The following is a 27,578-nucleotide window of genomic DNA, read 5'->3' as shown; positions in this document are numbered from 1 at the left end:
GGGACAACCAATCAGAAGAAGGGGCGGGGCTAATTGTCACCAATTATGGTCAAGGACTCAATACCGAGTCCGATGACACCACCCACGACTCTTTATGTCAAACCATTCAAATGTTATAGCAGAGAAAAGTATTCTAGGGGGCGCTGTTGAGCCGTTAGGCCACGCCCATTAATGCAAACTATGAAATATCAAATTTATCACCAGGCCTGGCTTGCGTGCAAAATTTGGTGACTTTTGGTGAACTATCAAATATGGACCAATCAGATGAAGGGGGGGCGCGCTTTTTGGCATCTAGTGTCACCACGGTAACGCTTTTGAAAGAGAAAATAAATGCGCGTAGTCGCAGGATGGAGACGCACATTTTGATGTAGAACACACCTGGGTGCACATTACGGTTCGGGCCGTATTAACTGCCGAAGGAATGGCATAAATTGCTCCAAAATTACGCGATTAATTCAGAATGTTCAAAATGGCCGACTTCCTGTTCGGTTTTGGCCATGGCGCCAAGAGACTTTTCTTTAAGTTGCGACATGATACAGGTGTGTACCGATTTTCGTTCATTTACTGTACGTCAAACCGTATTGTGGGGCTTGAGGCACAAAGTTTTTTCTGTCTGAACCAATCAGATGAAGGGTGGGCGCGCTTTTTGGCATCTAGCGTCGCCACGGTAACACTTTTGAAAGAGAGAAGTAATGCGCGTAGTCGCAGGATGGAGACGCATATTTTGATGTATAACACACCTGGGTGCACTTTACGGTTCGGGCCGTATTAACTGCTGAAGGAATGGCATACATTTTGCCAAAATGACACCATTAATTCAAAATGGCCGACTTCCTGTTCGGTTTCGACCATGGCGCCAAGAAACTTCTCTTTAAGTTGCGCCATGATACAGGTGTGTACCGATTTTCGTGCATGTATGTCAAACCGTAGCTATTGTGGGGCTTGAGGCACAAAGTTTTCTAGGGGCGCTGTTGAGCCATTAGGCCACGCCCATTAATGCAAACCATTAAATATCAAATTTTTTGCCGGGCCTGGCTTGCGTGCAAAATTTGGTGACTTTTGGGGCACGTTTAGGGGGGCAAAAAAGCCCTCATTTCGTCGGAAAAATAAAAATAAAAAACGAGAAAAACGAGGATAACATCCCCTACAGATACAATAGGGCCTTCGCACTGTAAGTGCTCGGGCCCTAATAAAAAACACAACATCTTCACTTCTTGAACACCTAATAATCATTATGTTTCGATTTAATCTTATATGGATGTAACACTCAGATCTCTTTTTTTCTGCTCTTCAGCCATGTAGTGAGAACAGAACACGCGAGAGGGTGGCTTATCCACTCCGTAAGCCAGGAGAGGACAAGACATGTCCTCCAACTGCAGAGACAGAACCGTGCAAACTCAACAGAAACTGCTTCCACTACTCTTACAACATCACTGGTAAGACAGCTTGGTCTGGTTATCTATTCTGACAGATCAGGGAGTCTAAGTACATGGTTACACTGATTATTTGGTATTTCTACTTCTCCCTTTAGACTGGAGCACCTGTCAGCTTAGTGAGAATGCAGTGTGTGGAAACGGCATCAAAACACGCTTGCTGGACTGTGTTCGCAGTGATGGGAAGTCCGTTGACGTCAGTTTTTGCCAAGAGGTAAGATGTGTGTTACCTCCTTTCAGAGGCCCTTTTCAGTTAATTTTGGTGAGTCAATAAAAGCTGATAATGTTCCCTTGCAGCTGGGTCTGGAGAGGAAGTGGCAAATGAATACTTCCTGTGTTGTGGAGTGTCCCGTCAACTGCCAGCTGTCGGACTGGTCAGCATGGTCGGAGTGCACTCACACTTGTGGTCTGGCAGGTATGTTCAAACAGAAACATTGTTTATGGAAGTGTCTGAGTCTAACATCAGACTGAGGGCACACATTAATATAATCTGTAATGAATTCAGTTTTTAAAGGGCAAGAGAGCAAGTCTGACATGACACCTCAAAGGGAACTGTCATTCATCAATAGTTGATATAATGGCAAGAGCTTTATGTGAGAAACCTTCATCTAAAAACTTCAGTGTTAAAACAGTGATTCCTCATGTTAAGCTTGTTTAGAGACACTGTTCTCTGAAATCTCAGGGCTCGGAGGAATCTGGGTTGGACAATCCAGCATTGTACTAACTGAGGGGTACAAGGCCAGAAGGCTTTGGATAAGGACCTCTGCTTCCTCAATTCTAGATGCTTTCTCTTAGTGTCAACTTTTGTAAATTAATAAAAATGTCATTTTATATGTAAATGACACTGTGATGTTTGTTTCCAAGTTGGAATCCAGAACCTTTTTTTAGGGTTAGGGTTGGACACTGTGTACTCTCAGATCAAAGAGGAACAGTAACATCCAGACTGTTATCAGGCTCACAGTCAGTGTCTCAGACAGTGTCGACTTTCACATTTCCCCTAAATATCAACACTCATCCAGATTATTGTCTGACCTGTTTTTGTAATCTTAACAAGGCTCTCAGAAAGTTAAGACTAATTAAAGCTGCAAGCAGCGATGAACGGGCCCTCGCACTCACGGCCACCGCCCCCCATAAGCATATCAGAAATGACACCACCCACGACTTCCTATGTCAAACCATTCAAAAGCTATAGCAGAAAAAAGGGACAACCAATCAGAAGAAGGGGCGGGGCTAATTCAAGCCAATGAAGGTCAAGGACTCCATACAGAGTCTGATGACACCACCCACGACTCTCTATGTCAAACCATTCAAAAGTTATAGCAGGAAATAGGGACAACCAATCAGAAGAAGGGGCGGGGCTAATTTTCACTAATTATGGTCAAGGACTCAATACCGCGTCCCATGACACCACCCACAACTCTCTATGTCAAACCACTCAAAAGTTATGGCAGAGAAAAGTTTTCTAGGGGGCGCTGTTGAGCCGTTAGGCCACGCCCATTAATGTAAACCATGAAATATCAAATTTATCGCCAGGCCTGGCTTGCATGCAAAATTTGGTGACTTTTGGGGAACTATCAAATATGGACCAATCAGATGAAGGGGGGCGCGCTTTTTGGCGTCTAGCGTCGCCACGGTAACACTTTTGAAAGAGAAAAGTAATGCGTGTAGTCACAGGATGGAGACGCACATTTTGATGTATAACACATCTGGGTTCACGATACGGTTCGGGCCGTATTCATTCTCGAAGGAATGGCTCATATTGCTCCAAAATTACGGGATTAATTCAGAATGTTCAAAATGGCCGACTTCCTGTTCGGTTTCGGCCATGGCGCCAAGAGACTTTCCTTTGAGTTGCGACATGATACAAGTGTGTACCGATTTTCGTTCATGTACGTCAAACCGTATTCTGGGGCTTGAGGCGCAAAGTTTTTTCTGTCTGAACCAATCAGATGAAGGGTGGGCGCGCTTTTTGGCGTCTAGCGTTGCCACGGTAACGCTTTTGAAAGAGAAAAGTAATGCCTGTTGTCGCAGGATGGAGACGCATATTTTGATGTATAACACACTTGGGGGCACGTTACGGTTCGGGCCGTATTAACTGCCGAAGGAATGTCATAAATTGCGCCAAAGTGACACGATTAATTCAAAATGGCTGACTTCCTGTTCGGTTTCGGCCATGTCGCCAAGAGACTTTTCTTTAAGTTGTGTACTGATACAGGTGTGTACCGATTTTCGTGCATGTACGTCAAACCGTATTGTGGGGCTTGAGGCACAAAGTTTTCCGGGGGGCGCTGTTGAGCCGTTAGGCCACGCCCATTAATGTAAACCATTAAATATCAAATTTTTCGCCAGGCCTGACTTGCGTGCAAAATTTGGTGACTTTTTGGGCACGTTTAGAGGGGCAAAAACGCCCTCCTTTCGTCAGAAGAAAAAAGAAAAAAAAAAAAATCATTCCTACAGATACAATAGGGCCTTCGCACTGAAGGTGCTCGGGCCCTAATTATTACACCCAAGTGACTGTTTTTTCCCCTTTTCCAGGCAAATTGTGGCAGAGACGGACAGTGACCCAGGCTCCACAAGGGGATGGTAGGCCATGCTCATCCCTGATGGAGCAATGGAAGCCTTGCCTTGTGAAGCCTTGCTACAGCTGGAAATACAGTCCCTGGTCTGAGTGCAAATCAGAGGTTAATCCACATTCAATCTCTTACATGTCAGCATCAAGTGAAATCTGTACAAGAATGGCGTCATTGGGAATCTGGAAACCTTCGATTGTAGGCTACGCTTTATTAGCTTCAAGTATTAGAAATTGTCACAACAATTCCACACATTCATGTTAAAACACAAGAGAGCAGTTCCTACGGTTGCTGTTCAGGTACACCTACATCTCAAGGATAAGGGACACTCTTTTGAGGACACCAATGTCCACACTCTGGACATAAAAGATTCTATAAGAGCTGAAGGAAAGAATCCATCTGTAGTTCCATACAGTGTTTTTCAGGTGGAACTCCAGCAATATTCCACCTCGTTTTGTATGTGAAGGACTATGAAGTAGAATGTCAGGGGATTTTTGTTACATCTTTATTACATCTCTCAGAGACAAAGCTCCTCGTAGAAAGGGAAACAAGTTGCAGAGCAGCACTGCACCACATATCCAGAATAGAATGTTGAAATAACAACATCTGAAAATGAGTATCAGTCTAAATTGCTAGCTTGCAACTCTATAAGCTTGCACAATTGGTAGCATATCATAACTCAATTTGCAAATATCATACAAAAATCCATAAAAACAATCAATGAAAGGTTTGTTCTCTCATATATATTATTTCCCTGTGTCCTCTTCCATCAGGGGGCGAGGTGTGGGGAAGGCGTTCGCTTTAGGAACTTGTCATGCTTTGTGTCTGACGGCTCAGATCAGAAGGACAGCAGTTTGGTCGACGATGAGCTGTGTGGAGATCTGGAACCTTCAGTGGACAGCGATGCACAAATTGTCCTGCAGGAACCATGCACAGTACCCTGTCCTGGTAGGTCTTCATTCACTGAAAGAAGAATGCATGTTTTTTTTAATATACTTTATTTATAGTTTACAAGTAGTTTTTTTTACAGACAGAAACAGGACATACAGGAGAAAAAAACAAACAGCAAACAATTACAACCAAGAAAGAGAGAGAAAAAAAAGACTGCCAGACAATTAAATGAAAAAAAGCTATTTTGTTCAGGTCAGATAGTTGTCGCTAATATCAATATCTCCAGAGCAAGGTAAAATGACATGAATAAGAGAATCCAATCCAACAGCATACTACACAGTTATATAGCCAGACAAGACAGAGTTCCCGTAGTTATTGGGTGATGACACTGTGTCAAGAAAGGTCCCCACGTTCTCTCAAATTTGTTTTGTGTATCTGTATCATGGACAACATTTCTTTCAGCCAGTGCGAAAAACAAGGTGGACTTCCACGTCAGAAGAATACGTTTCTTAGCCACCACCATTCCTATCTGCAAAGTCATCTGCACGGTGCGTGGCAGCACAATCGTCACTGGAGAGCAGGTCTTTGGAATAGGCTAGTGAAAGCCACTCAACAATTGCAGTCCAAAAACTATGCAGTCGGGCAGAACCAGAATAGATGCGCTGGTGAACCCTCAACTGAACAACATTTGTCACATACAGGAGACATAGATGGAAAAATATGGTTTAATTTTGTTTTTGAATCGTGTAGTCTAAGTATAACCTTATATTGAATTAACCTATAGCGTGAGTTGACAGAATAAGAGTGGGCCTGGGACATCGCCTCTTCCCAGAACATTGCTGATATCTCTGACTTCAGGTCACTGGCCCAGGTATCCCTAATGTGATCTGAATAAATAATAGCGGTAAAGCAGTTCAGAAATGTTGATACTAGCTGTTTCGAGTCCGTTCAAGAAAAGGATAAGTGGTAGGGGTGAATTCAAAATGTGGGCGATTTTCCTTAATGTAATGTCTGACTTGGAGATATCGAAAGAAATGTGAATTTGGAAGGTTGAACTTAGTCATAAATTGAGTAAAAGATGCAAAGATGGTATCGATGTACAAATCTAAGAATGTTTTGATACCCCTCTCTCTCCAGACTGTAAACACCCCATCTAGCAATCCAAGCTTGAAGGAATGATTGTGACATATAGGAGCATAAAGGGACACACTGGGAATCTGGTGGGCCACTTTTATCTGACTCAATATTCGCAAAGAATGCTTCAGGGTAAAATTTTGTCCAATTGACTTGTCAACCAGGGCAGAACCAGAAATCAGAAGGGCAGGAAGTGAAGAATTTTTGACCATAAGGCTTCTAGTTGCAACCACAGAGGGCTCCCATCAATCAGTTGGCTTCTGCTTTTCCAATAGGTAAGAGCCCTGGAGTTACAGTAGCTGCCCAGTAGTAGTGTTTGAAAATAGGCAGCCCCAAGCCACCCTTCTTAAGAGGTTTGTGTAGGTGGGCCTTGGATATCCTATGTGATTTGTAGCCCCACACAAAGGGCAATATGATAGAATCAAGCTTCTTAAAAAAAGATGCATTTAAATACACTGGCAGGTTTTGAAAGAGATAAAGAAACCAAGGTAGGCTCATGATTTTAATAGCATTAACTCGTCCAATCGTCGATAAGGGCAGTGTCCTCCAGGACTCGATATTCTTTCTCTAACGCCTCTGTGAAGTTAAATCTGAAAATATCCTTTGGGTTAATTGTCATTTTCAGACCCAGATAAAAAGAAACATTACTTCACAACTTACTCAGAAGGTCCTCAGTAAATTGATCCACTAGGGGCATGGATTCACTCTTCTGCCAATTTACGGTATAACCAGAAATCTTCCCCGTGAGTGCTTTCTGGGCGGACAAAAGATTCCCAATGACATACCCGAAGGTTTCGTGCTAGCTTGACCACGACTTGTAGCTTGTCCATCGACATATTCGTGATGGACTTTTCAGCAAACTCAAGAATCAACACAAGGCGAAGCCTTTAAGACCAGAATGGAGAGTCTGGCATGTAAAAATTTACTTTTAATTAGTATAATTCAGTGTGCCACGAGGAGCTCAGAAAAACCTGTCTATTTCATCCGCATATCACAGCGGCACCCCCAGAAGAATGCGTGTTTAACGCGCGCTGGTCAATGTAAATGCAGGGCTGTTACTGCCCCCCGGTGTTTGACACTGAGTTGAGGACAGGGAACACAACTCAGTAGGCGCTATCAAGTGGTGCTACATAACACAACAGCCCGCTGTCTGTTTGATCGGCCTGTTCTGGAAACCAAGACGAGCTGCTCTAGTCTTGTCCTGCAGCTGCAGCTATGGGCCCTAACACACTAGAGTTTACACTAACTAGAGGTTTACTAAACACTAACTAGAGGTTTACTAACACTAACTAGATGTTTACTGGACGCTAACTGGAGGGTTACTGAACACTAACTAGAGGTTTACTTACACTCACTAGAGATTTAATAAACACTAACTAGATGTTTACTGGACGCTAACTGGAGGGTTACTGAACACTAACTAGAGGTTTACTTACACTCACTAGAGATTTAATAAACACTAACTAGAGGTTTAGTAAACACTAACTAGAGGTTTACTAAACATTAACTAGAGGTTTACTAAACACTAACTAGAGGTTTACTAAACAGAAAGGTTTTAAGTTTGGTTTTAAAGCTGGAGGTGGTGTCAGCCTCCTTAACCCAGATTGGAAGTTGGTTCCATAGTAACGGTTCCTGATAGCAGAATACCGTCCTCCAAATCTACATTTGGATACTCTAGGAACTACGAGTAAACCTGCACTCTGAAAGAGAGAGCTCTGTTAGGAACCTAAAGTACTATCAGGTCTTGCAAATATTGCGGAGCTAGGCGGTTTGGGGCTTTATACGCAAGTAATAAAAGTTTTACGGGGAGCCAATGGAGCGAAGCTAACACAGGAACAACGTGGTCTCTCCTGCTGATTCCTGTCAGCACTCGCGCTGCTGCATTTTGGATCAGCTGGAGGATATTCAGAGAATTACTTGGACATCCTGCTACAATACAATGTAGCAATACAATACAATACAGTAATCTATATACAAATGCGTGAATTGGCTTTTCCATATCACTCTGGGAGAAGATGTTCCTTATCTTTGCGATATTATGGAGATGGATAAACACTGTTTTACAAATCTGATTAATATACGGTTTAAACAACAAATCCTGATCAAAATAACACCAAGGTTTCGCACAGTAGCACTGACGGCCATCGCAACACCATCTAATCCCTTCCTATGATGCTTTAGACCAAAAATAATAACCTCTGTTTTAAGATTTAAAAGTAAAAAATGAGAAGAAGTGTGAGCTAGGCAACAGTAAGTACCCTTCTTTTCCTCCTCACAATCTATGCTGATATAGAGAAGTTAATCGTTCAAAAAGTGACTGTAAGTTGTCCAAATCATCACACCTCCACCACCCTGCTTGACGGTGGATATGAGGCGTTTCTGCTGTAATGCTGTATTTGATTTTCTTCAAACATGGTTCTGGATATTAAGACCAAACAACTCTTGGGGTTTGTTTAAATGAAATTAGTGAAACTCAGCTGTGCTTTCATATTCTTTTGAGACAAAAGAGATTTTCTCCAGGAAACCCTCCAAACAAACTGTACTAGTTCAGTCTTCTCTGCTGTCATGGACTTTCATTTTTGTTGGAATCAGTAATGTAAAGCGTAGTTTAAAGGGGACCTATTATGAAAAACACGTTTTTTCTTGTTTTAACATATATAAAGTGGTCTCCCCTCACCCTGCCAGCACAGGGGAGACAAAATACCATGAATTTCTGCAAGCTCTCTGACCCCCGCCGGACAGAGTCCCCCAGTGTCAGGTGGTTTTTTTTGAGCCGATTAGAATCTGCTCCCGTTGTGACGTCACGACGGGAGCAGATTTCCAGAGGTTCAGCCTCCGCTGCTGAAACCACGCCCACTACCAGCTCTCTCCCCAGGCTGGAGCGGTGCTTCCTTGAGCCAGTCGGACGCGGCGCCGCGGCGGAGCGGATCCGGGTTAAATCATCCAGGTTCCCGGGTGGTTTGGGAGCTGGGTCCTCGGGGGTCTGTCCCAGGTCGGATCAGCTTCACCCTCCGAGATTTTCAGCCAAATCTGTCGGTTTGATCCCCGGTCAGATTCCCTGGTTAAAGCCGCGGTGATGGGCGCTGCTCCAGCCTACTTCCTGGTAGCCAAAGCGGGGTTTCCGACTAAATTGTCCAGGTTCCCAGCCGCTTTGGGAGCAGGGATTTCTGGGGTATGTCCCAGGCTGGACCAGCTTCACCCCCCGTGATTTTCAGCCAAATCTGTCGGTTTGATCACCGGTAACGGGCGATGCGCCCCGGAGCCGATCTGTGCGCCGGGCGCCCGGCGTGGCTCCGGGCCAGCGTTCAGCATCCGCCGGGTAGATCCGGCTGAAATAGTGCATAAATGTTATTTATATACAACTCATATTTTATTTTTTTAACAATAAAGTTGCCATTTGTGAAAATTCAGTATTGTGATTTATTTACAGGCTCGGGCTGCTCTGGCGGAGCGAGGTTTATTCTCCTCCCCTGCTACACGTCATTCAGGGAGCCAATCAGCACAGAGCCTCATTATCATACCCCCCCCTTCCCTTAGAATGAGGCACAGAAAAAGGGGTTAGAAGCGGTAAAACTAGTGACACGGCCCACAGGCTGGATTTATGATTTATGTAGAAAAAACAAGCTTTAGATTGTTTTTAAGACATTCAAGGCCTGTTTAAAATATACATTAAATGCCATAATAGGTCTCCTTTAATTCAGTCAATGTGTTTTTGTTGCCACCAGGTTACAGGACAAAGCAAATTGTTGCCGTGGCAATAGCTGCCTCTGCGTAAATCCAGCATACTTAACATAATCTGACTCTACAGCTTCAACTAGTGTAATCAGCCCATAATCAACTTTATTGGCTTAGCAGGGACATAACCTCACACAAGATCTGTGGGCTGATGGTGATTTAGGGATGGCTATAAGAAACTGGGATTAAACTGGCTCTGGGTTTTAGGTTGTTGCTATTCAGGGCGGAAAGCGGAAAGCGTAAAAAGGTTTATGCAACATTTGGCATTTCAAATTAGAGCCGTTTTTACTACAGGTTTTCCTTTGCAAAATTTGGGTTTTGCGCAAATCTAGAGGTAATCTGGAAACGAGACTTTGGTAACAAGGTTGTCTGCTATTTTTTTTTTTTTTAATTGTCAAATTAAAATCTTAATTTGAAAAAAAAAACAATAAACAGGAGAAATTCTAGCTTTACGTACTTTTAATTTTGCCAAAATGGAAAAAAAAGGAATTTGGGACTTTGCTAGATGAAGTTGCACAACTTAATATTAATAAAGCAGACACAAAAATAAACTCAAATTTGAATAAAAGAATTCAAGAAATTGTGTCTTTACAAAAAGCACTCATTTGCAATCAATTTTTGGACTGCAAATTAAAAATGAATGAATATTGAAATGTAAATTTGAAAATAAAACATCTAAAAAATGGATAAAGTGAAAATGTATTACTTTATAAGCTTTAAAATAAGTTTTAAAATTGTGACTTCTAAAAAAGCGTACTCACTTTGAAAATCCTTGTAAACATTCAAATTTACAGTAAAAGATGAAAAATAAAGAAAAAGAAAAAAAGAATAATAAAAAAATCTGGCTTTAAAAACTTGCAGTTTTACTTAATTTGGAGCATTGAAAACAATTCAATTCAATTTTTTTCATATAGCGTCTATTCCAACAGAAGTTGTCTCTAGGATCTTTCCAGAGACCAGAACATGACCCCCGAGCAATTATTACATAAACATAACAAACAATGGCAGGTAAAAACTCCCGTAGTGGGAGAAAAACCTTAAACCAAAGAGTGGCAAGGAAAAACTCCCTGTAGGAGGGAAGAAACCTGGACCAAGACCTGGATCATAAGGGGGGTCCTCCTGCTGAAGACCCGCTGGGCAGAGCAGGAAAAGAGAAAACAGACAGAGAGAATGAATAACAGAGAAAGGAGAGACAGACACAATGGCTAACTGGTGCAGTACAGAGATAACTACTTAAACAAATAAAACAAGGAGCAGTTCACAATGAAGTCCATGTGTCTGATCATTAGACATGACAAAGTGCACCTCTAGTGGGACACGGTGGTATTACAAGACTCAACGGTCCGTCCCCACTCAATAGAACAGTACTGACAGCGGCCTTTGAGCTTTATGTACAATACAAATATTCACTGACAACAAATATTGAAGGTATCGTTGGCTAAATGCCCTGGCAGACCTGCGCAGAATCCCACGTTATACAGCAGTTCCATCAAAGGGCCAGAAGGTGGCAGTGTGGTTATGAAAACCATATTAGATCAAAGCCACGTTTACACATACCCGGGTATTTCCAAAAACTGTTATTTCCCCCTTTACGTTTTGAAAAATACCATCATTTACACGAATCCGCTTCAATACGCTGTTAAGGTGCTATGAGCAGCCAAACGTACAGGGGGCAGTGTAACGAGAAGCATAAAGTCATGCTAATCGGAATCCTGGAAAAAAACGTCAACAAATGACACGAGTAACTTCCAGTTACTTCCAAGATGGAACAAGAGTTTTTCGTTTGGAGTGACAGAGAAGTGGAGTTACTTTTAAGTGTGACGTTAGACTATAAAACAAGTAAAATACAAGAAAATATTGACGGTGGCCAAACAAATTGTAAACACAGGTCGCACACATGACGCTGGTTTCTGTCGCATAATGTGACATTCTGAAGCCTAAATGTCCGTTTCCCTCTGTTTACAAGCAAACGTGAAAACAGAGTTTTTGCAAATCTCCACTTTGGCCGGATTTTTCAGAAATTATCGTTTTTGGTGACCTTGAGCTTCGTTTTCGTGTAAACAAACGGCCAAAACGCAAGAAAACACCACCGTTTTTGCTACGTGTAAACGGGGCCCAATTCAGCTGGACTCCCAGGAACAGAGCTACCATGGGCACTGCTGTAAAATAATTGTGGAATTACGGAAGTTTGACGTTTGTTTGTTTTATTTATGTTCTATAGGGCAATGCTACTTGACAGACTGGACTGTTTGGAGTCCGTGCCAGTTTAGCTGCCTGAAGGGGGATGACCTGGGTTTCGGCTCAGTCCAGGTCCGATCCAGAGCCGTAGTGGCCCAGGATCCGGAAAACCTATTGCAGTGTCCGGAACAAGAGCTGGAGGCGCGGCCGTGTACAGGTCAGTTCATTCAAATGTACGCTGTAAATGTTTTTACATCAAATGCATTGAACTTTAGAACATTAACCGTGTCATGGATTACAGCAACAGTCATGAGGACAAGTGTCCAACCTCTCTTCTTTTTTTTAAATTTGTATCTGAGTGTGAAAACATAATTCGAATCATTGTATCCTTATGGTTTTTACTGTTAGTGAAATGCATACTCAGCTGAACAACAACATATAACTGTATTCATGGTGCCATTATTTATTTAACACAAATAAAATGAAAAAGAAAATATCTTGGGAGTAATAAAGTTTTGTCATTTTGCTGGTCTGAAGCATTGAGATGTGTATTAACACAGAGCTAAGAGGGAACGATATCAACTGTGATAATGAAGCAATTTAGCTGCTCATCAATCCGGAGAGGGTTGTAAAACCATGTCCAGACTGTTTGGGTCCAGGGTTTTACAGTTAGAAAGATTACTCACAAGTGGAAAGCATTAAAGACAGCCGGTATGCTCTCCAGGAGCAACCACCTAGTTTATAATCCAAATCCTTCCAACTGAGCCTTAAGTTTTATAGTTTATAGTTGTATTTGGATCCCCATTAGCTACAGCAAAACTGCAGCTATTCTTCCTGGGGTCCGACACTTAATACACAGTACATTACAACAAAAAATTAAAAGCAAACCTAAAGAGGTAGCATATAAAAAAAGAAAGGAAAAACTGAAAATAAAGAAAAAATAAAAAGTCATTCCGTTTAACATTTAGATATAAATAAAAACAATACATATTCATACATTTTGTAACATCAACAAATTCAAACAATGTATACTGTAGTTATCATGGTTTGCACCAATAACCATTTTTAATAAATATTAATGTATTTATATTATATATATATATATATATATATATATATATATATATATATATATATATATATATATATATATATATGTACACATACCCATATACTATCTACATTATTTATTTATTTAATACTAATTAAATAAGTTTTATATGTTCAAGAGATGTTTCTTTACTAACAATTTGAATTATTTTATGTTAATAGTTTGCTTAAAGTGTTTGGGAAGTGGGTTCCATGCAGACATTGCTCTGTACATCACTGTTCTTTTACCATAGTTTGTCGATATTTTTGGCAGTGAAAAATGACCTTTGAGAGCATGTCTTGTGCTGTAGCTATGATTTTCTGAACTGTAACATTATTTTTTGTGTAGAACTTGCAGGGTTTTTGATACAAATACATTTCTTACTAATATTAATAAAGAATAAAGTCAAAATTCATATAATGCCGAGCCATACAACAACAGCCTAGGTAACTTAGTGGTCTGCTCAAAATCGTGTCCTGCACCAGGATGATCTGAAATGCAACAGCACTGGATGAAAAATAAAAGAACCAGAGTCTTTCTGTGGAGTTTGCATGTTTTCCTTGTGTTTGACTGGGTTTTCTCTACGCTCTCCTCCTACAGTCCAAAAACGTGTGTGTTGGTTGGCTGACGGTTTTAAATTGCCCCTAGGTGTGTGTGTCTATACAGTATATGTGATGGACTGGTGACCTGTCCAAGGTGTACCCCTGTAATGAGTAATGAAATAATGTGGATTCACGAGCTGGTGATCGTTGCTGTTCTTCCAACTACAGCAATGGTTTATTCTTTTTTGGCTTCATCTTTGTTAGATAAATAATCTTGTTTGTTTGAGCTTGTATTTGCATCATACTAAGTCCCGCCAAGATCAATAGATGTAGTTTTTAAACTATGTTTTAAACACACAAAAAATGAATAAATAAATAAAAACAATAAAAGAATCAATGGATTAACAGAGAGGATAGTAATCTTTATATTCAGCTGTAGTTCTGATTTTTAAAGAGCCGGATCAGCGTTCATCTGGGTCTTTACTGGATCAGTATAAAACCATTTAACCTTCTGCTTTAAGGTGGACAGTGTTTTGAATACAAGTGGAGCTCTGGACCATGGAGAGGTTCATCTCGCCAGGTTTGGTGTCAGCGTTCAGATGGGCTGAATGTCACAGGTGAGTATTATCCCTCCGACTTTTATCTCTAGGTGTGTCTGTAATTATACTGTGGTGGTATGTTGTGTTGAGCAGTTACCCTTTAGTTTCAGCCTTTGGGGAGGATTATTCCACATAGGTAGAGATTCTACAATACCGTAACACTGTGGAAGACTGAAACTGGCTAATCTGTATTTAAGAGACTTGTCCATAATAAAAAGAACTATTGGTTGTCCTAATATCCTTGATTATACCAAGGTTTGTGTGAATACTGGATTCTGATTGGCTGGCTACAGTAGAAAACAAGTTCGGTCAAACGGGACACAGGTCTGAAAGCACCATAAGTTTGCAATCAAATGTGATTCCATCTTCATCTAAGTCACAATGCAAGACAAAGGCATTGACTGGAACAATCTCATCCAATTCTTTGGAGCAGAACTTCAGCAGGTCAGGAGGAACTTTGGACCTTTTTACAGGATCCCAACAGTACAGCATGGTGGAGGGAGCCCCATGATATGGGGTTTGAGCACAGTTCTGTAAAGAGGTTCAAATTTCTTCCTGGCCTGCTGAAGTTCTGTTCCAGAGAACTGGATGACCTTATTCCACTTAGGGCCCGATTTACTAAGATCCTAAATAAAGAGTACTAAATTGCGTGTGCACTGAAAAAGTTTGCGCGTGCTGTTTGCGTGTGGTTTGCGGGTGATCAACTAAGATTGCGTGCGCAATTGATAACAGGTGCAAACAGCAGTATTTAAATGAGGTGTTGCGTGTCTTAAGGTTTGCGAGCGCAAACTTGCGCCATGGAGAGTCTGGATGGAAAGCACAGTCACAAGTCACAAGCGCAAAATGAAATTTGACGAGTTGGAGTTAGACATATTAGTGGAAGAGGCAAATAAACACATTCATGAACTACAGCAAAGAAATTTAAACATTACCAAAAGAAACGCAATATCGGAGAAAACCTGCGATAGAATAAATGCAGTTGGTAACACAAAAAACGGAAAAACGTCTGGTTTTTCATGTTTCAATTTTAGGCACAGATCAAAAATACGAAATAGAAAAACGGGCCACAGGACTGAATTTGATTTTAATATTTAATTGGTCGGGTTTGCGTGACCTGGCGGTGCTCGGCGTGATCTGAGGAGAAAAAGACATCAGACACAGAGCTGGAGAGCGCTTTGATTCAATCTATTTATGAGTTAAGTTTTTACTCAGATGTCCACAGTATATTGCAAATATTATATATTATATAGCAAACACTGACAGTAAATGTGTGACAGACGGGACCATATGGCCGTCGATTTAACGCAGAACCATAATTCAGGCGAAGCTGCAGTCTCTGCGCTGATACTGACACACCGGGTCGGAGCGGATTTGGTCATGATGTTTAACCTGTGTTTTGTGATTAATAAGCACAGGTTTTAATTAAATGTAATTTACAAAGGATGATTTCACGTTCAATAAGATAAGTAATCAATAAAATACAAAGTTTTGGCACAAAGGCTTGGCCTGCTTGTGGGCGAGTGGAGGGGGGCACATTAAAAGAAGATATAAGGTGAAGAACTAAAGAAAAAGTGGCCTTTAATAAAACTTGTGCAACCATTTTTAAAATAGCATGCAGCAGAATAAAGACTCTCTCTCTGCGTATTCTTTGATTTTGGATGTCGCCTCCTTGCCACAATAACAGCAGCAGCAGATTAGCACCTTCCTTTCGAACGTATTAAATACAGACGCAATCACAATACGCGCAATTACTTTCAGGCTTGGTAAATCTCATTGCAGGTGGTAAATGGAGCAATTTGCATCTTCCCATCCCAGTATTTAGCGCTCTCTGGCGGTTACGCCCCATATTGATTATTCATCAGGGCAAAAGTACCAACTGAATTGCGTGTGCAATTTTGCGCATTTCAGAGACGCAGTCGTCTTTGCACGCTGTTAGTAGATCAGCTGGCACTTTGGTTTGCGGGTGCTGTCAAGTTTCCACATGTTTTAACACACGCAAACCTTTAGTAAATCGGGCCCCTAGTGCCTTCCAACTTAAAACTGCACTCAAGACCCATATCACAGGGCTCCCTCCACCATGCTTCACTGCTGGGACGATGCTTTGATATTTGAGGTTTGATGGAATTTTGAACTACTTCAGCTCAGGCATATTCGGAGGTTGTTTGGCCTAAATTACTCTCTTAAGGACATTTCACACCATCTTTGAGGGGTTAATGTCTGGGCTCTGGTAGATTTACATCTGTGTTTAAGATCATTTTCCTGCTGCTCCCCAACTTCTACTTAGCTTTAGCTGGTGGACAGACACCTACTTTATCCTTCTGGTGATTTTTGTTTACCGGTAATTTCCACCTTCATGAGCGCAAGCCGGCCCTACGGCAGAAAAGCACAGCATAATCATAATACTCCACTGGGATGATGTCTAGATGTTTGTAGGCTGCGTCCTATGTAGAAGTAGTATTGTGGATTACTAAGGTGCTTTTTGGTAAACCTTTAGCCAACTTTGGCTTCTTCCATTGTGCCATGGACAGTGCCTGGACATTTCTTGGTAGATGTTTGCCACTTCTAGAGATCTTCAAAAGCTTAAATCAAGGGAAATGGACTTCCCTCTGAGCTTTGAGGGATTTGAGAATTCTGTCTTTGGAGTCATATTGGCTGGATGTCCACTTCTAGGAAGAGTATAGCTCTAACAGAACTAAACTGTCTCCTTTTTAAGACAGATTGTTTACCTCTGGACTGATGCATCTTGAAACACTTTGGGATGACTTTGTATCCCTTTCCCATCTTTATGTAGATCAGCTGCTCTTGATCACATATCCTCAGAGAGCTCCCTTTAGGGAGGCATGGTTCACATCAGCAGATGTTTCTCATGAACAACAACATTCAAATGTTTGAGTGTCTTTAATGAATCAAATGGACTCATTTTTTCTTTCCTATTGTGACTTAGATGGAGATCAGATCACATTTTATGGCAAATTAATACAGGAAAACATTCCTTTTCAAGGAGGTCAGAAACTTTTTTGTACCACTGTAGGTGCATACCATTTACCATTAATCATTTACTCCAGATGGTGAGCCAGCTGTTGTATTTCTAATTGGCACTATTAATCTTTTTTCTCCATTCGAGGAGCTTTCCTTGTAAGCAGCAGCATTCCCATCATGAATATTCATCATGAACTCTCCTCCTGAGCGTTCCGCTTGATAAATATTCAGGAGCTGTGAGAGATTACCATGTTTTTGAAGACGTGTTTTTGCTGACTGTCGTCGGGTTTGATTGATGCCAGTTTCACTGTTTGTCCACAATATTCCCAAAGGGGAGTACACACTTGTTTTTTGAGTCATCTGCTCACCGATAATGAATCAGAATCTTTAATGTGTTTGAGTTTTGATAAAGGAATCATATCTGCAGCTGTACATTTGTGAAAAATGTGCATTTTGAGTCAAAGTTCAACAGCTGACTGCACATATCAGACTAGTGGTTCTCAAACATTTTTCACCATGACACCTTTTTGAAGGAATAAAATTGTCCAAGCCAATTGAAGCCCAGCTGTCTAACTCTAGAGGTCGCTGTGTCGGCAGGAGTTGATTCCACCCAATGTGTGCAATCCAAAAATGCTCCTTGTAATAATGGAAAGAAGTGTGTAGTTAGCCAGAACCATGTTGGTGACAATTGACTAAGCTGGATGTAGCCCCTTTGTTTGTGTAAACAAAGCAATGTTACTCTAAAAGTGCTTTTTCACTAGCACCTACTCGGATCTACTCATCTCAGCTCGGCCAAGTTTCTTTTCCATAACAATTCAGCAACTGGAGCAGAAGTAGGAGGTTGGAGTGAAGCTGCTGTGGTGTATTTGATTGTGTGATCTAAACGAAGAAGACAACAACACTAAAGATGTAGAACCTGGAGGAGATGATAGATGTGCTGCTGGGTCTGTGGCTTGTGTTGGATATCAAGTTAAAACATGAGAGTGAGAGAAGCTTCAAGCTGCGACGTTTCTTTTTTTGTTTATTTGTCTCGGCACTGCTGAAAAGTCAACTGGGAGCCGTGAGCAGCTATGAAGTGACAGAGCTCCTGGTAGATCTGGTCGTTCCTTATCGCCCGTCTAGATCCCTTTTTAATTCTCTCCTCAGCCACCAGGTTTATGAACATCTGCACCTCAGAGTTGGATCATGAAACAGACTTTTGTGCTGCCATTCATGTTGAATAAAATGAACAAGAAGCCGCCATCAGAGTTGCTCTTTCGCTGATGTTACATCCTGACTCAGACGTCTGACTCCAATCCCCCGACCAATCGGTGGCCTGTAGTGTGATGATGTCAGATGCAGCCGACTCAGCCACTTAGAACCTCAGCAGAGTAGTTACAGGAAAAGTATCTACTCAGCACATTAGACCCCTAGTGGAAAAGCGCAAACCCGAGTGGAAGCGAGCCGAGTCGGGTTAGTAGGTACTAGTGGAAAAGCGCCATAAGTGAAGCGGCTAGAAGTCCGGGTCACATTGTATGCATCTGTTTCTTTCATCATTCAGAGGTAAAAAAACAGTATGCGGAGCTTGACCTTCGACTTTGCTTTGTCCTACAGGTGGATGCCTAGCAACAGCCAAGCCAAAGGCTGACCGATCCTGTGAGCCGCCATGCACCAAGCTGCGGTCACTGTGCACAGAGGTGAAGATGCAGCACAGCAACAAAAAAAAAACCACACATATAATGTAGAAACTAGCTGCAAATTTCAACAGTTCAAAATTCTCCACTCTGTAACAAAACCTTGTTAAGGTAGAAACCAAAGAAGAGCAAAAAGAAAACCAACTGAACTCTGCAGCTCAGCGCTGAATCTAGGCTTACATTTGGAGGTTTGATGTCAGTCATATTCCAGTGGAAAACTCCTCTTAATTCATGTAACTCCAGGTGTCTGTGACAAATCATTTTTTTTATCTGCTACCAGTAGAGGTGCATTTAAAAGAGGACCACTTAACTGCCATCTTTAGAAGCGTATCAAATTTGGTTGAATCCTGGTTAGATGTTTTGAGTTATGTGGATTTTTGAACTGCCCATTGATTCTCTTGGCTGTTAAACTTTCAAAGAGAGAGATTGCCCAGATCTATCCAGATGTTCCTGAGATACTAACACCCCCACAGCTCAGCAACTGTTCCACATGGGGATGCTAGAACATACATAAGAGGTCAGCTGATGCAAACAAACCCTAAACTGTTATATTTCAAAGGAAATAATTTTTATATTTTGTTACGTGAAAAGGCTCTCTGACACAGGTATGACTAAATATGTCCAATATGTCTAATGGCCAAATTTGAAAGTCTGTACATTTTTCTCGTCAAAAACCTCTCCAAAAATTCTAAAAGTAGTTGAATAATGAAATAATAATAATAATAAAACAATTTGGAATGACTTAAAAGCAGTAAATAAGTAGAAAACGTGATGCCTAATAAGGCATAACAATAGCAGATGTGTTTTTCTGTTGAAAGTCCTACTGTCACAAGTTTAAATGTAGTTTCTAGAGAAACATCTGCTGTCTTCTCTTACTGGAACTGCAGTCTGTCAATAAATCTAATTCTGACCCATTTGAGACCATTTGCACACTTAGGCTGCGTCCCAATACTCCCCCTCGCCCTCGTTTTCTTCACTAACCCTAACTTTTGCGCGTTCCCGTGAGTGTAGTGGTGTCCCAATTCCTCTTTTCACCAAGGGGGAGGGGGCATAACGAGGGCTAGGGGCTGAGAATAGCCCCTTCAAATCGAGGGATTTCACATGCTGACTTTGCGAGCGAGGGGGTATGAAAATTTCCCAGAATGCTTTTCGTCGTCATTTGCGGACTGAATAAAAAAAAAAAACATGGTGGACATTTCTTATTTTTTTGTGAATAAAATCAATATTTTGAGTTAGTTTCTGCATAAAAATGCGTTTTGATTACATTTCTAGTGACAAACCAATATTTTACTTTCATAATATTCACTCAGTGAATGTACATAATCCCTTTTTTGTCCGTTGTTCGCGAAGAATCGCGCCGGAGTAAAGGCTGTTAGGTTACGCCGAAGGCTACGTATGCTACGCCGTAGGCTCTGCGTCGATTTGACTCGCCGACCGAAGGCAAACAGGCAGACTCGTCTCAGAGAAATAGAGAGAAATAATCCTGTGACTCGTCAGATTTGTTTTGGATGTTTCTGATATAATAGTCTTCAGAAACCACAAAGTAATCCAGCTGTTATCTGGGTAATTTACACACTTTCGGATAAAGTTGCGGAAGATCACGCCAGAATAAAGGGATTTATGGTTCCGCGTTACACCAAAGCAGAGCCTACGGCGGAGGTTACGTAACCTACGCCGTACGGTCTGCGTCGATGTACGCGGCGACGTGCGCCGTACGCCGTACCCTACGCCGTAGGCTCTGCGTCGATTTAACGCGGACCCAAGCTCCGGAGCCGGCAGATAGAAATCTCGAAATTTCGGAGCAAATTTCTTAACAGGCGTAGCTACAACTGTTAGATTTCATCTATTAAACCAACATCTTCCTAAATGATTTATTTCAGCCAGCGTAATTCTCAACGGAGCTGCAGGTTTCTCTCCCGGGACGACGCAGCAGCTTGACCCGGCGGACACGTCTCTTCTCGGGCTGTGAGCTGCTGCTGCTCCCCGGGGCCGGCGGCTCTTCTCATCTCCGAAAACATCGGGTCAAATTTCTTAACAGGCGTTATTTGGATAAACTGAGCCCCGGTTGCGGATCTTAAGGTTACCTTTATGCCTGAAAAATATTAAAACTTAATAAAGTGCCATATTAACAGCGCTACAGCTGAAATTAAAACAGCTTTTGGCTCTCAGCTTCCTGATCAGGGTAGGGATGAAAACGAGGGGTAGGGGGAGAAATGGGACAGGCACCTGGGCCAAGTGCCCTAGATCTCAAGTGCCCTAAAATCTCCCCCTTCTTTTTTAGGGGTTAGGGAAGAAAAGAAGGGTGAGTGGAGAAAAGAAGGGCGAGTGAAGTTGAATTGGGATTGGGCCTTAGTCCTTTCATTCTTCTTTTATTTTGCATCATTCTGGCGTTGATTTGCTGCTGTATTTGAGATTATTTCCTGTCACATGACCTGGTTTCAGCCAATGTTCAGGTGTTAGATATCCTCACATTTCTCTCTAGAATATTCTGAATACTCACAACATTAAATGATGGCATCCAGTTACCTAAAAAGACACATATCTGACCGATAGGTGCTTTGGAAATGCTGCACTTGACATGAGTCATGACAATGACAATCACATGGATGCAGATGATTTAAGGAGGAAATGGTTATGATGTCCATATTGTATTAAAAACAACAACTCTTGGTTGCAGGCAGGTGTGTGCGGCTGTGAAAAGGGCTACACTGAAGTGATGACCTCTGACGGTATGCTGGATCAGTGCACAGTCATCCCCATGCTGGAGTTCCCCACTGCAGGCGACAACAAAGCAGACGTGAAGACCATTCGAGCCTTCAACCCCACTCTGCCTGCTGCCAGCGCACCAGGCAGGGCAGGACGGACCTGGTTTCTGCAACCCTTCGGTCCAGGTGAAACAGTCATCAGCATGATGCAATATAACAAATACCGTATGTATCAGGAGAGTTTTCATGGTCTGATTTAGAGTAAAAAAAACGTGTCTACATGGGGTCACCGGTAGACAGTGATGAATGTCACTCATTGCTGCAGCAAAAGTGATCTTTCCACTGAGAGGAACAGTTTGGCCAGGGGCCAGAGGGGAACCACAGGATTTCTGCTTTTTGCGGATGATGTTGTCCCCTTGGCTCCATCGGACTTCAGCATGTGCTGGGGCGGTTTGCGGCCGAGTGCAACGCGGCAGGGATGAGAATCAGCACCTCCAAAACCAAGGCCATGGTTCTCCACCGGGAAAGGGTGGCGTGCCTTCTCCGGGTGTTTGGAGAAGTCCTGCCTCAGGTGGAGGAGTTCAAGTATCTCGGGGTCTTGTTCACTAGTGAGGGAAAGACAAACAAAAATCCAACAAACCTTTCTGTCCCTTCCATGTTTACTTGTTTCTTCTTCTCTTCCTTATTTTATTGCATTCTTCTTTTTCATCTCCACTTGGCCCTTTTGTGAACAGCAAAAACTGTGCATTACTGCCGCCTCGTGGTCAGCAGTGGTATTTGTTCAGTCAATGCTTCTTGTGTGGCGCGACAGGGGCTGTGATGGAAATATTAGTCTTAGCCATTCTACGACCTTCCTTATGTCATGGACGTATGAGCCTCAGCTCGTAAGGCTCATATTTAGTTTTTCAGAGTTTTGGCTCTGCTGTCACACACAGGTGCAATGACCTGTTATGATAAACATTTAGGGTTTAGTCTTAATCATTCTTGTGTTGTTCAAATTACTATGCATTCTGTTTCACTTCTGAATCGAGGTTCACGATGGACGTTTTTACCCACTTGCATGCGAATGATGTATTATCTACCGAACTTGGACCATCTCTCACGTCTTTATTCTTGATAATTTAATGCACTCAGTCAGATTAGATTAAATTTGATGTAAAGCACTTTGAATTGTGCTATAAACTTGCCTTGCCTGGATTGTCATCCAGGTGGTTTAAACAAACAATACAGATGTGTTAATAGTTCCTGTATGGTGCGTTTACCCTGAACTACTGTTAGTGGAAGTGCACCTATTGACTGTACTTTTTCGGCTGCTTTGAACTGTTTCTGAACGGTTCAGGGTTTAAAATTCAGCTGTCTGCTGCTCCACAGTGAGCTAACATGTTTTTTTTCTTACTTCGTGCAGATGGGAAGCTGAAGACCTGGGTGTACGGAGTAGCTGCCGGAGTGTTCGTCCTCCTTGTCTTCATAATCTCAATGACATACTTAGCATGGTAAGGCAATGACATTTATATGTCTGTTCCATCCATATTTATGTTTGAGTCTTGTCGTCATTCATCAGCATTCAGTGATGTGATGGAGAGCGCCAAGAAAACAAAAAATGGTAGCATTTATTTGTGCTTGTAGTATGTAGTCCGGAACCCCGTTAAAAATAAGCCTAGTATTTTTCAGACTATCATCGCCCGTAAATGCTAATGATCAAACATTGGCCACAATGGATGGTGAAATTATTCAAAATTAAAAGCACAGGGACCCGGCTCACAACCAAATACCAAAACACTAAAAGTCAAGAGTCGACCTTGAAATATCTGACCCTGAAGGAGTCGTCCTTAAAAAATCTGACCTCAAATCTCAAAAGAGAGATTTGAGTCACTTTGACCTTTCCAAATGGTGCCACAAGAAAGTAAATAAAAAAATGTATGGGAGATTAAAATATAAACTAACCTGCAGAAGTGCAAAACATGAAAAATAATATATATTTCAAGGAGAACTAAGACTACTGCTCCAGCCACCAACAACAAAACCAACACTCCATGTAGAGGAAACGTCCTTCGAGATCACAACCACCTGACTAAATTCTTTTAGTGGGAGGAGGGGAAGTACGGAAGAGTATTAGGGCCAGGCAAGAGAAAAATAAAAATAATATTTTAGAGGAGGAAGATTTTTTTTTCATTATGCACTTAGAGAAAAAAGTCAAAATGTCGAGGAAAAAGTCAAAATTTGATGACGATATTGATTAGAAACACATATCACACATATGCAGTTGCATAACTTCAGAAACGTACCCTTAACGTTACACTCCAAGGATGTAAGTTACTTAGTTGGTTACAGCTGCTGCTGCATAGCTGTCAGTCGCTCTGCTAACTGGATTTGATGGGCCAGAGGAGACATGTTGACTTTATTCACAAAATTGTATTTCAACATTAATCTCGACATTTCGACTTTTTTCTCGACATTTCGACTTTTTTCTCGACGTGCACAATAAAAAACAATCTTCCCCTCTCAAATGTTTTTTCTCCTCTATGGCCCTAATACTCTTCCATAGGAAAGTCTCCCAAATAGATCCTGTAAATAAAAGAGCACAGTCACAAAGTCTGTTACATTATGTAGACCAATCCTACCTAAAAAACCCTAGCAACCTTCAGAGGGGCAAGAGGACGACCTCCACAGAGCATCAAACTTACTGAGCTAGCAGAAAAACTGAAAAAGAAGCTTCCAGAATTTCTACCACCCAACTCTGAAGTGACTCTGAGCTCTGAGGTTTCACCGTCATAAATCATGTCACAGAGACGACGTCCTGTCAGTTCACACAATCCCAACTCAGCATGACCAATCAAAACCATTTTTGATCTCTGTTGCCAGTTAGACATACAAATTCAATTGCACTGATCCAACCTCTCGGAAATGTGTAATATTGCTTTGTTCTGATTGGATAACAGGCAGGACAGGTATTAATATAAGCACTATGCTTCTGCCTGTGCCTTTTCAGTCACTATTTTTTGGATAATGTTTGTGTTTAATGTTTGTAGTGTGATTTGAAGAATTTCAATCAATCAATCAATCAATCAATCAATCAATCAATGATGTCAAAAGTGATATACAGTTCTTAACTGTTCATCGTTTAAACGTTCCCGAAGAGTTGTCAATCACCCAAATCCATCAAGCACAAGAGGAGATCAGCTGATACAAACGAACCTTTATTTTGATATTAAATTCATTCAAATACACCATGTAATTGTTGAGATTTCCTTAAATAATTCATTTTCAAGCAGGAATCTCAAAAACAGGCCTCGTCTGGAAAAAGTTTTTAACTTCATCACATCACTGCTCATGTTTGTTTACTTTTTCCATCTTTCCTTGTGTTTCCTTAACATTTGTCCTTTCATTTCTCATCTTTTTTTATTCATGTGCCTCTGCTTTCACGCTTCGTGTGCAGTTATTGTGGTTGTTGCCTTTGCTGCAAGTCGAGCCCTGATTCCCCCTCCGGCGGGGTTTTCTGGATGGAACCAAAAAGTTACACAGTGCCTTACACCTGCCCTGCCTGCCAGCAACTAGAGCAAGATGAGTTTAAGCTGCAGAGCCACATCCAGCAGCACCAGCAGCAGCAGCAGCAGCAGCAGCAGCCACAAAGTCAGCAGCCTTCATCATCTCAGCAGTTACAGCTGGACGACTCGCTGCCTCAACCTCACTTTGAAACGCTCATCACTTAGTCAGGGCCTTCCTTAACTATGTTATTCCTGCCAAACGACATCTGTGCAACATGTGCCTAAATGCTGTTTACTCATCTCAGAGGATCACATCTGAGAGGTGAGCGGAGTGGCATCCAAGACCGTCAACCTAAATAGTAGGTTATAGTTTCTAGATTAGCTGATAGTTGAACCTCAGATTCAGGAGGAACAATGCGGTTTTCCTCCCGGTCGTGGAACACTGGACCAGCTCGACACGCTCCGCAGGGTGCTTGAGGGTTCATGGGAATTTGCCCAAACCAGTCCACATGGGTTTTGTGGATCTGGAGAAGGCATTTGACCGTGTCCCTCGTGCCATTCTGTGGGGGGTCAGTGAGTATGGGGTCCGGGGCCCTCTGTTAAGGGCTGTCCGGTCTCTATATGATCGGAGCAGGAGTTTGGTTCGCATTGCCAGCAGTCAGACTTGTTCCCGGTGCATGTTGGACTTCGGCAGGGCTGCCCTTTGTCACCGGTCCTATTCATACTTTTTATGGACAGGATTTCTAGGTGTATCCAGGGGCTGGGGGGGGTCCGGTTTGGGAACCACAGGATTTCATCTCTGCTTTTTGCAGATGATGTTGTCCTGTTGGCTTCATCGGACCCAGGTGGAGGAGATTAAGTATCTCGGGGTCTCGTTCACGAGTGAGGGAACGATGGAGCGTGAGATTGACAGACGGATCGGTGCAGCATCCGCAGTTATGCGGTTGATGTACCGGACCGTCGTGGTGAAGAAGCAGCTGAGTCGAAAGGCGAAGCTCTCGATTTACCGGTCGATCTACGCACCCACCCTCACCTATGGTCATGAACTTTGGGTAGTGACCAAAAGGATAAGATCGCGGATACAATCGGCCGAGATGAGTTTCCTCCGTAGGGTGGCTGGACGCTCCCTTAGAGATAGGGTGAGGAGTTCGGTCACTGGGAGGAGCTCAGAGTGGAGCCGCTGCTCCTTCACATTGAGAGGAGTCAGCTGAGGTGGCTTGGGCATCTGTACCGGATCCTTCTGGTCGCCTCCCTAGGGAGGTGTTCCAGGCATGTCCCACCGGGAGGAGACCCCGGGGAAGACCCAGGACACGCTGGAGAGACTATGTCTCTTGTCTGGCCTGGGAACGTCTCGGACTCCCCCCGGAAGAGCTGGAGGAAGTGTCTGGGGTGAAGAAAGTTTGGGCATCCCTGCTGAGACTGCTGCCCCCGCGACCCGGTTCCGGATAAGCGATGGAAAATGGATGGATGGATGGATGGAGTTTCAAGATTTATTTGTAGTATACAACAAAGGTAAAAAATATTAAGAATAATAATTCAATTAACCAAAACTACTACAGCAGTGTACAGTACATGTATGCTGCAGATAGTGTACATGTGGAGAGAATAGCTGAAGCCCAGGAAAACATGCAGAGTTGGTCAAACCTACTGAACCGGCTACAGAAAGAGAAACATTTTAGTTCACAACACACCGGGAGGTGAACCCCCAGCGTTCAATGCGGCAACGTAGCTGGCTGTAGGTGCTGTATCGCTACAAATATACTGTACATCCTGGGAAAACTGTTTCCAATGCTGCAGTCAAAGTAAATGGTGCCAGCGCTGAAAACAGGACTAGTGGACTTCCACTGGGACCCGTGGCTGACCCTTGTGGTTGACCCTTAAGCTGACTTAAGGTTCTGCGTTAAACCAACGCAGAGCCTACGCCGTTGCCGTGACGCAGTCGTGAACCCTTCGGACTTCTCCGTCACTCCATTTCGCCGCGGTGCAATACCCCCCCAGAGCGCTAGAACGCTTTGATTAGCTTCCGGCTTTTCCGGTCACAGTGAAGGACAACTATTGTGCAAAAAAACAAAACAACCCAAAAAAAAAAAATCACACACACATGAAGAAAAGAGTGCTGAAAGTTCACTACTGCTTCACGAACTGGAACCGGAAATGCGTTGCTACCAAGCAAACCAATCACAGCCCTCTCGGTCTGTGTTGGGTCTGCGTCGCCTCGACGCGTAGTTACATTTTTTGCGAGGTTCACATCAGGCTACGGCATAGGCTACGGAGAGCCTCCCGCGTAGCCCCATACCCTACGGCGTAGGCTCTGCGTTGATTTAACGCAGAACCATAGTTCAGCCTTTAAACCCTTCTAGGCCAAACCAAAGCCAGTCACAGCAGTCTTAGTGCAATTAACAGCACTACAAGCTAGGGTATCTTTGAAATAGAAATGACTATGCTCCATTAGGTCTTTATAAATATCTCAGAACTAATTTCAAAACAGTGAAGCTAGAATCATGACACTTGATGTTTAACTGCAATTTTTGTTTTTTTACAATTTTACCTGATTTGGTATATCA

General features: G+C 42.4%; 1 protein-coding gene across 1 annotated transcript in view; it reads left to right on the top strand.

Moving 5' to 3' along the window:
• The window catches only part of thsd7aa (thrombospondin, type I, domain containing 7Aa), a 115,480-nt gene that overhangs the window by 85,415 nt on the left and 2,487 nt on the right, over positions 1 to 27,578 (top strand). The window contains exons 18-27 of the mRNA XM_061741162.1: positions 1,295 to 1,436; positions 1,532 to 1,647; positions 1,731 to 1,848; positions 3,969 to 4,114; positions 4,777 to 4,951; positions 11,985 to 12,158; positions 14,095 to 14,190; positions 18,745 to 18,827; positions 21,502 to 21,715; positions 22,935 to 23,022. Of these exons, the coding sequence (XP_061597146.1) occupies positions 1,295 to 1,436; positions 1,532 to 1,647; positions 1,731 to 1,848; positions 3,969 to 4,114; positions 4,777 to 4,951; positions 11,985 to 12,158; positions 14,095 to 14,190; positions 18,745 to 18,827; positions 21,502 to 21,715; positions 22,935 to 23,022 (1,352 nt within the window). The remainder of the gene's footprint in view (positions 1 to 1,294; positions 1,437 to 1,531; positions 1,648 to 1,730; positions 1,849 to 3,968; positions 4,115 to 4,776; positions 4,952 to 11,984; positions 12,159 to 14,094; positions 14,191 to 18,744; positions 18,828 to 21,501; positions 21,716 to 22,934; positions 23,023 to 27,578) is intronic.

This window comes from Cololabis saira, chromosome 15 (genome assembly GCF_033807715.1).
Source record: "Cololabis saira isolate AMF1-May2022 chromosome 15, fColSai1.1, whole genome shotgun sequence".
In the NCBI taxonomy this organism is placed as follows: Eukaryota; Metazoa; Chordata; class Actinopteri; order Beloniformes; family Belonidae; genus Cololabis; species Cololabis saira.
Note: the sequence above shows the minus strand (reverse complement) of the source record. Positions and strands in the feature narration are given on the sequence as shown.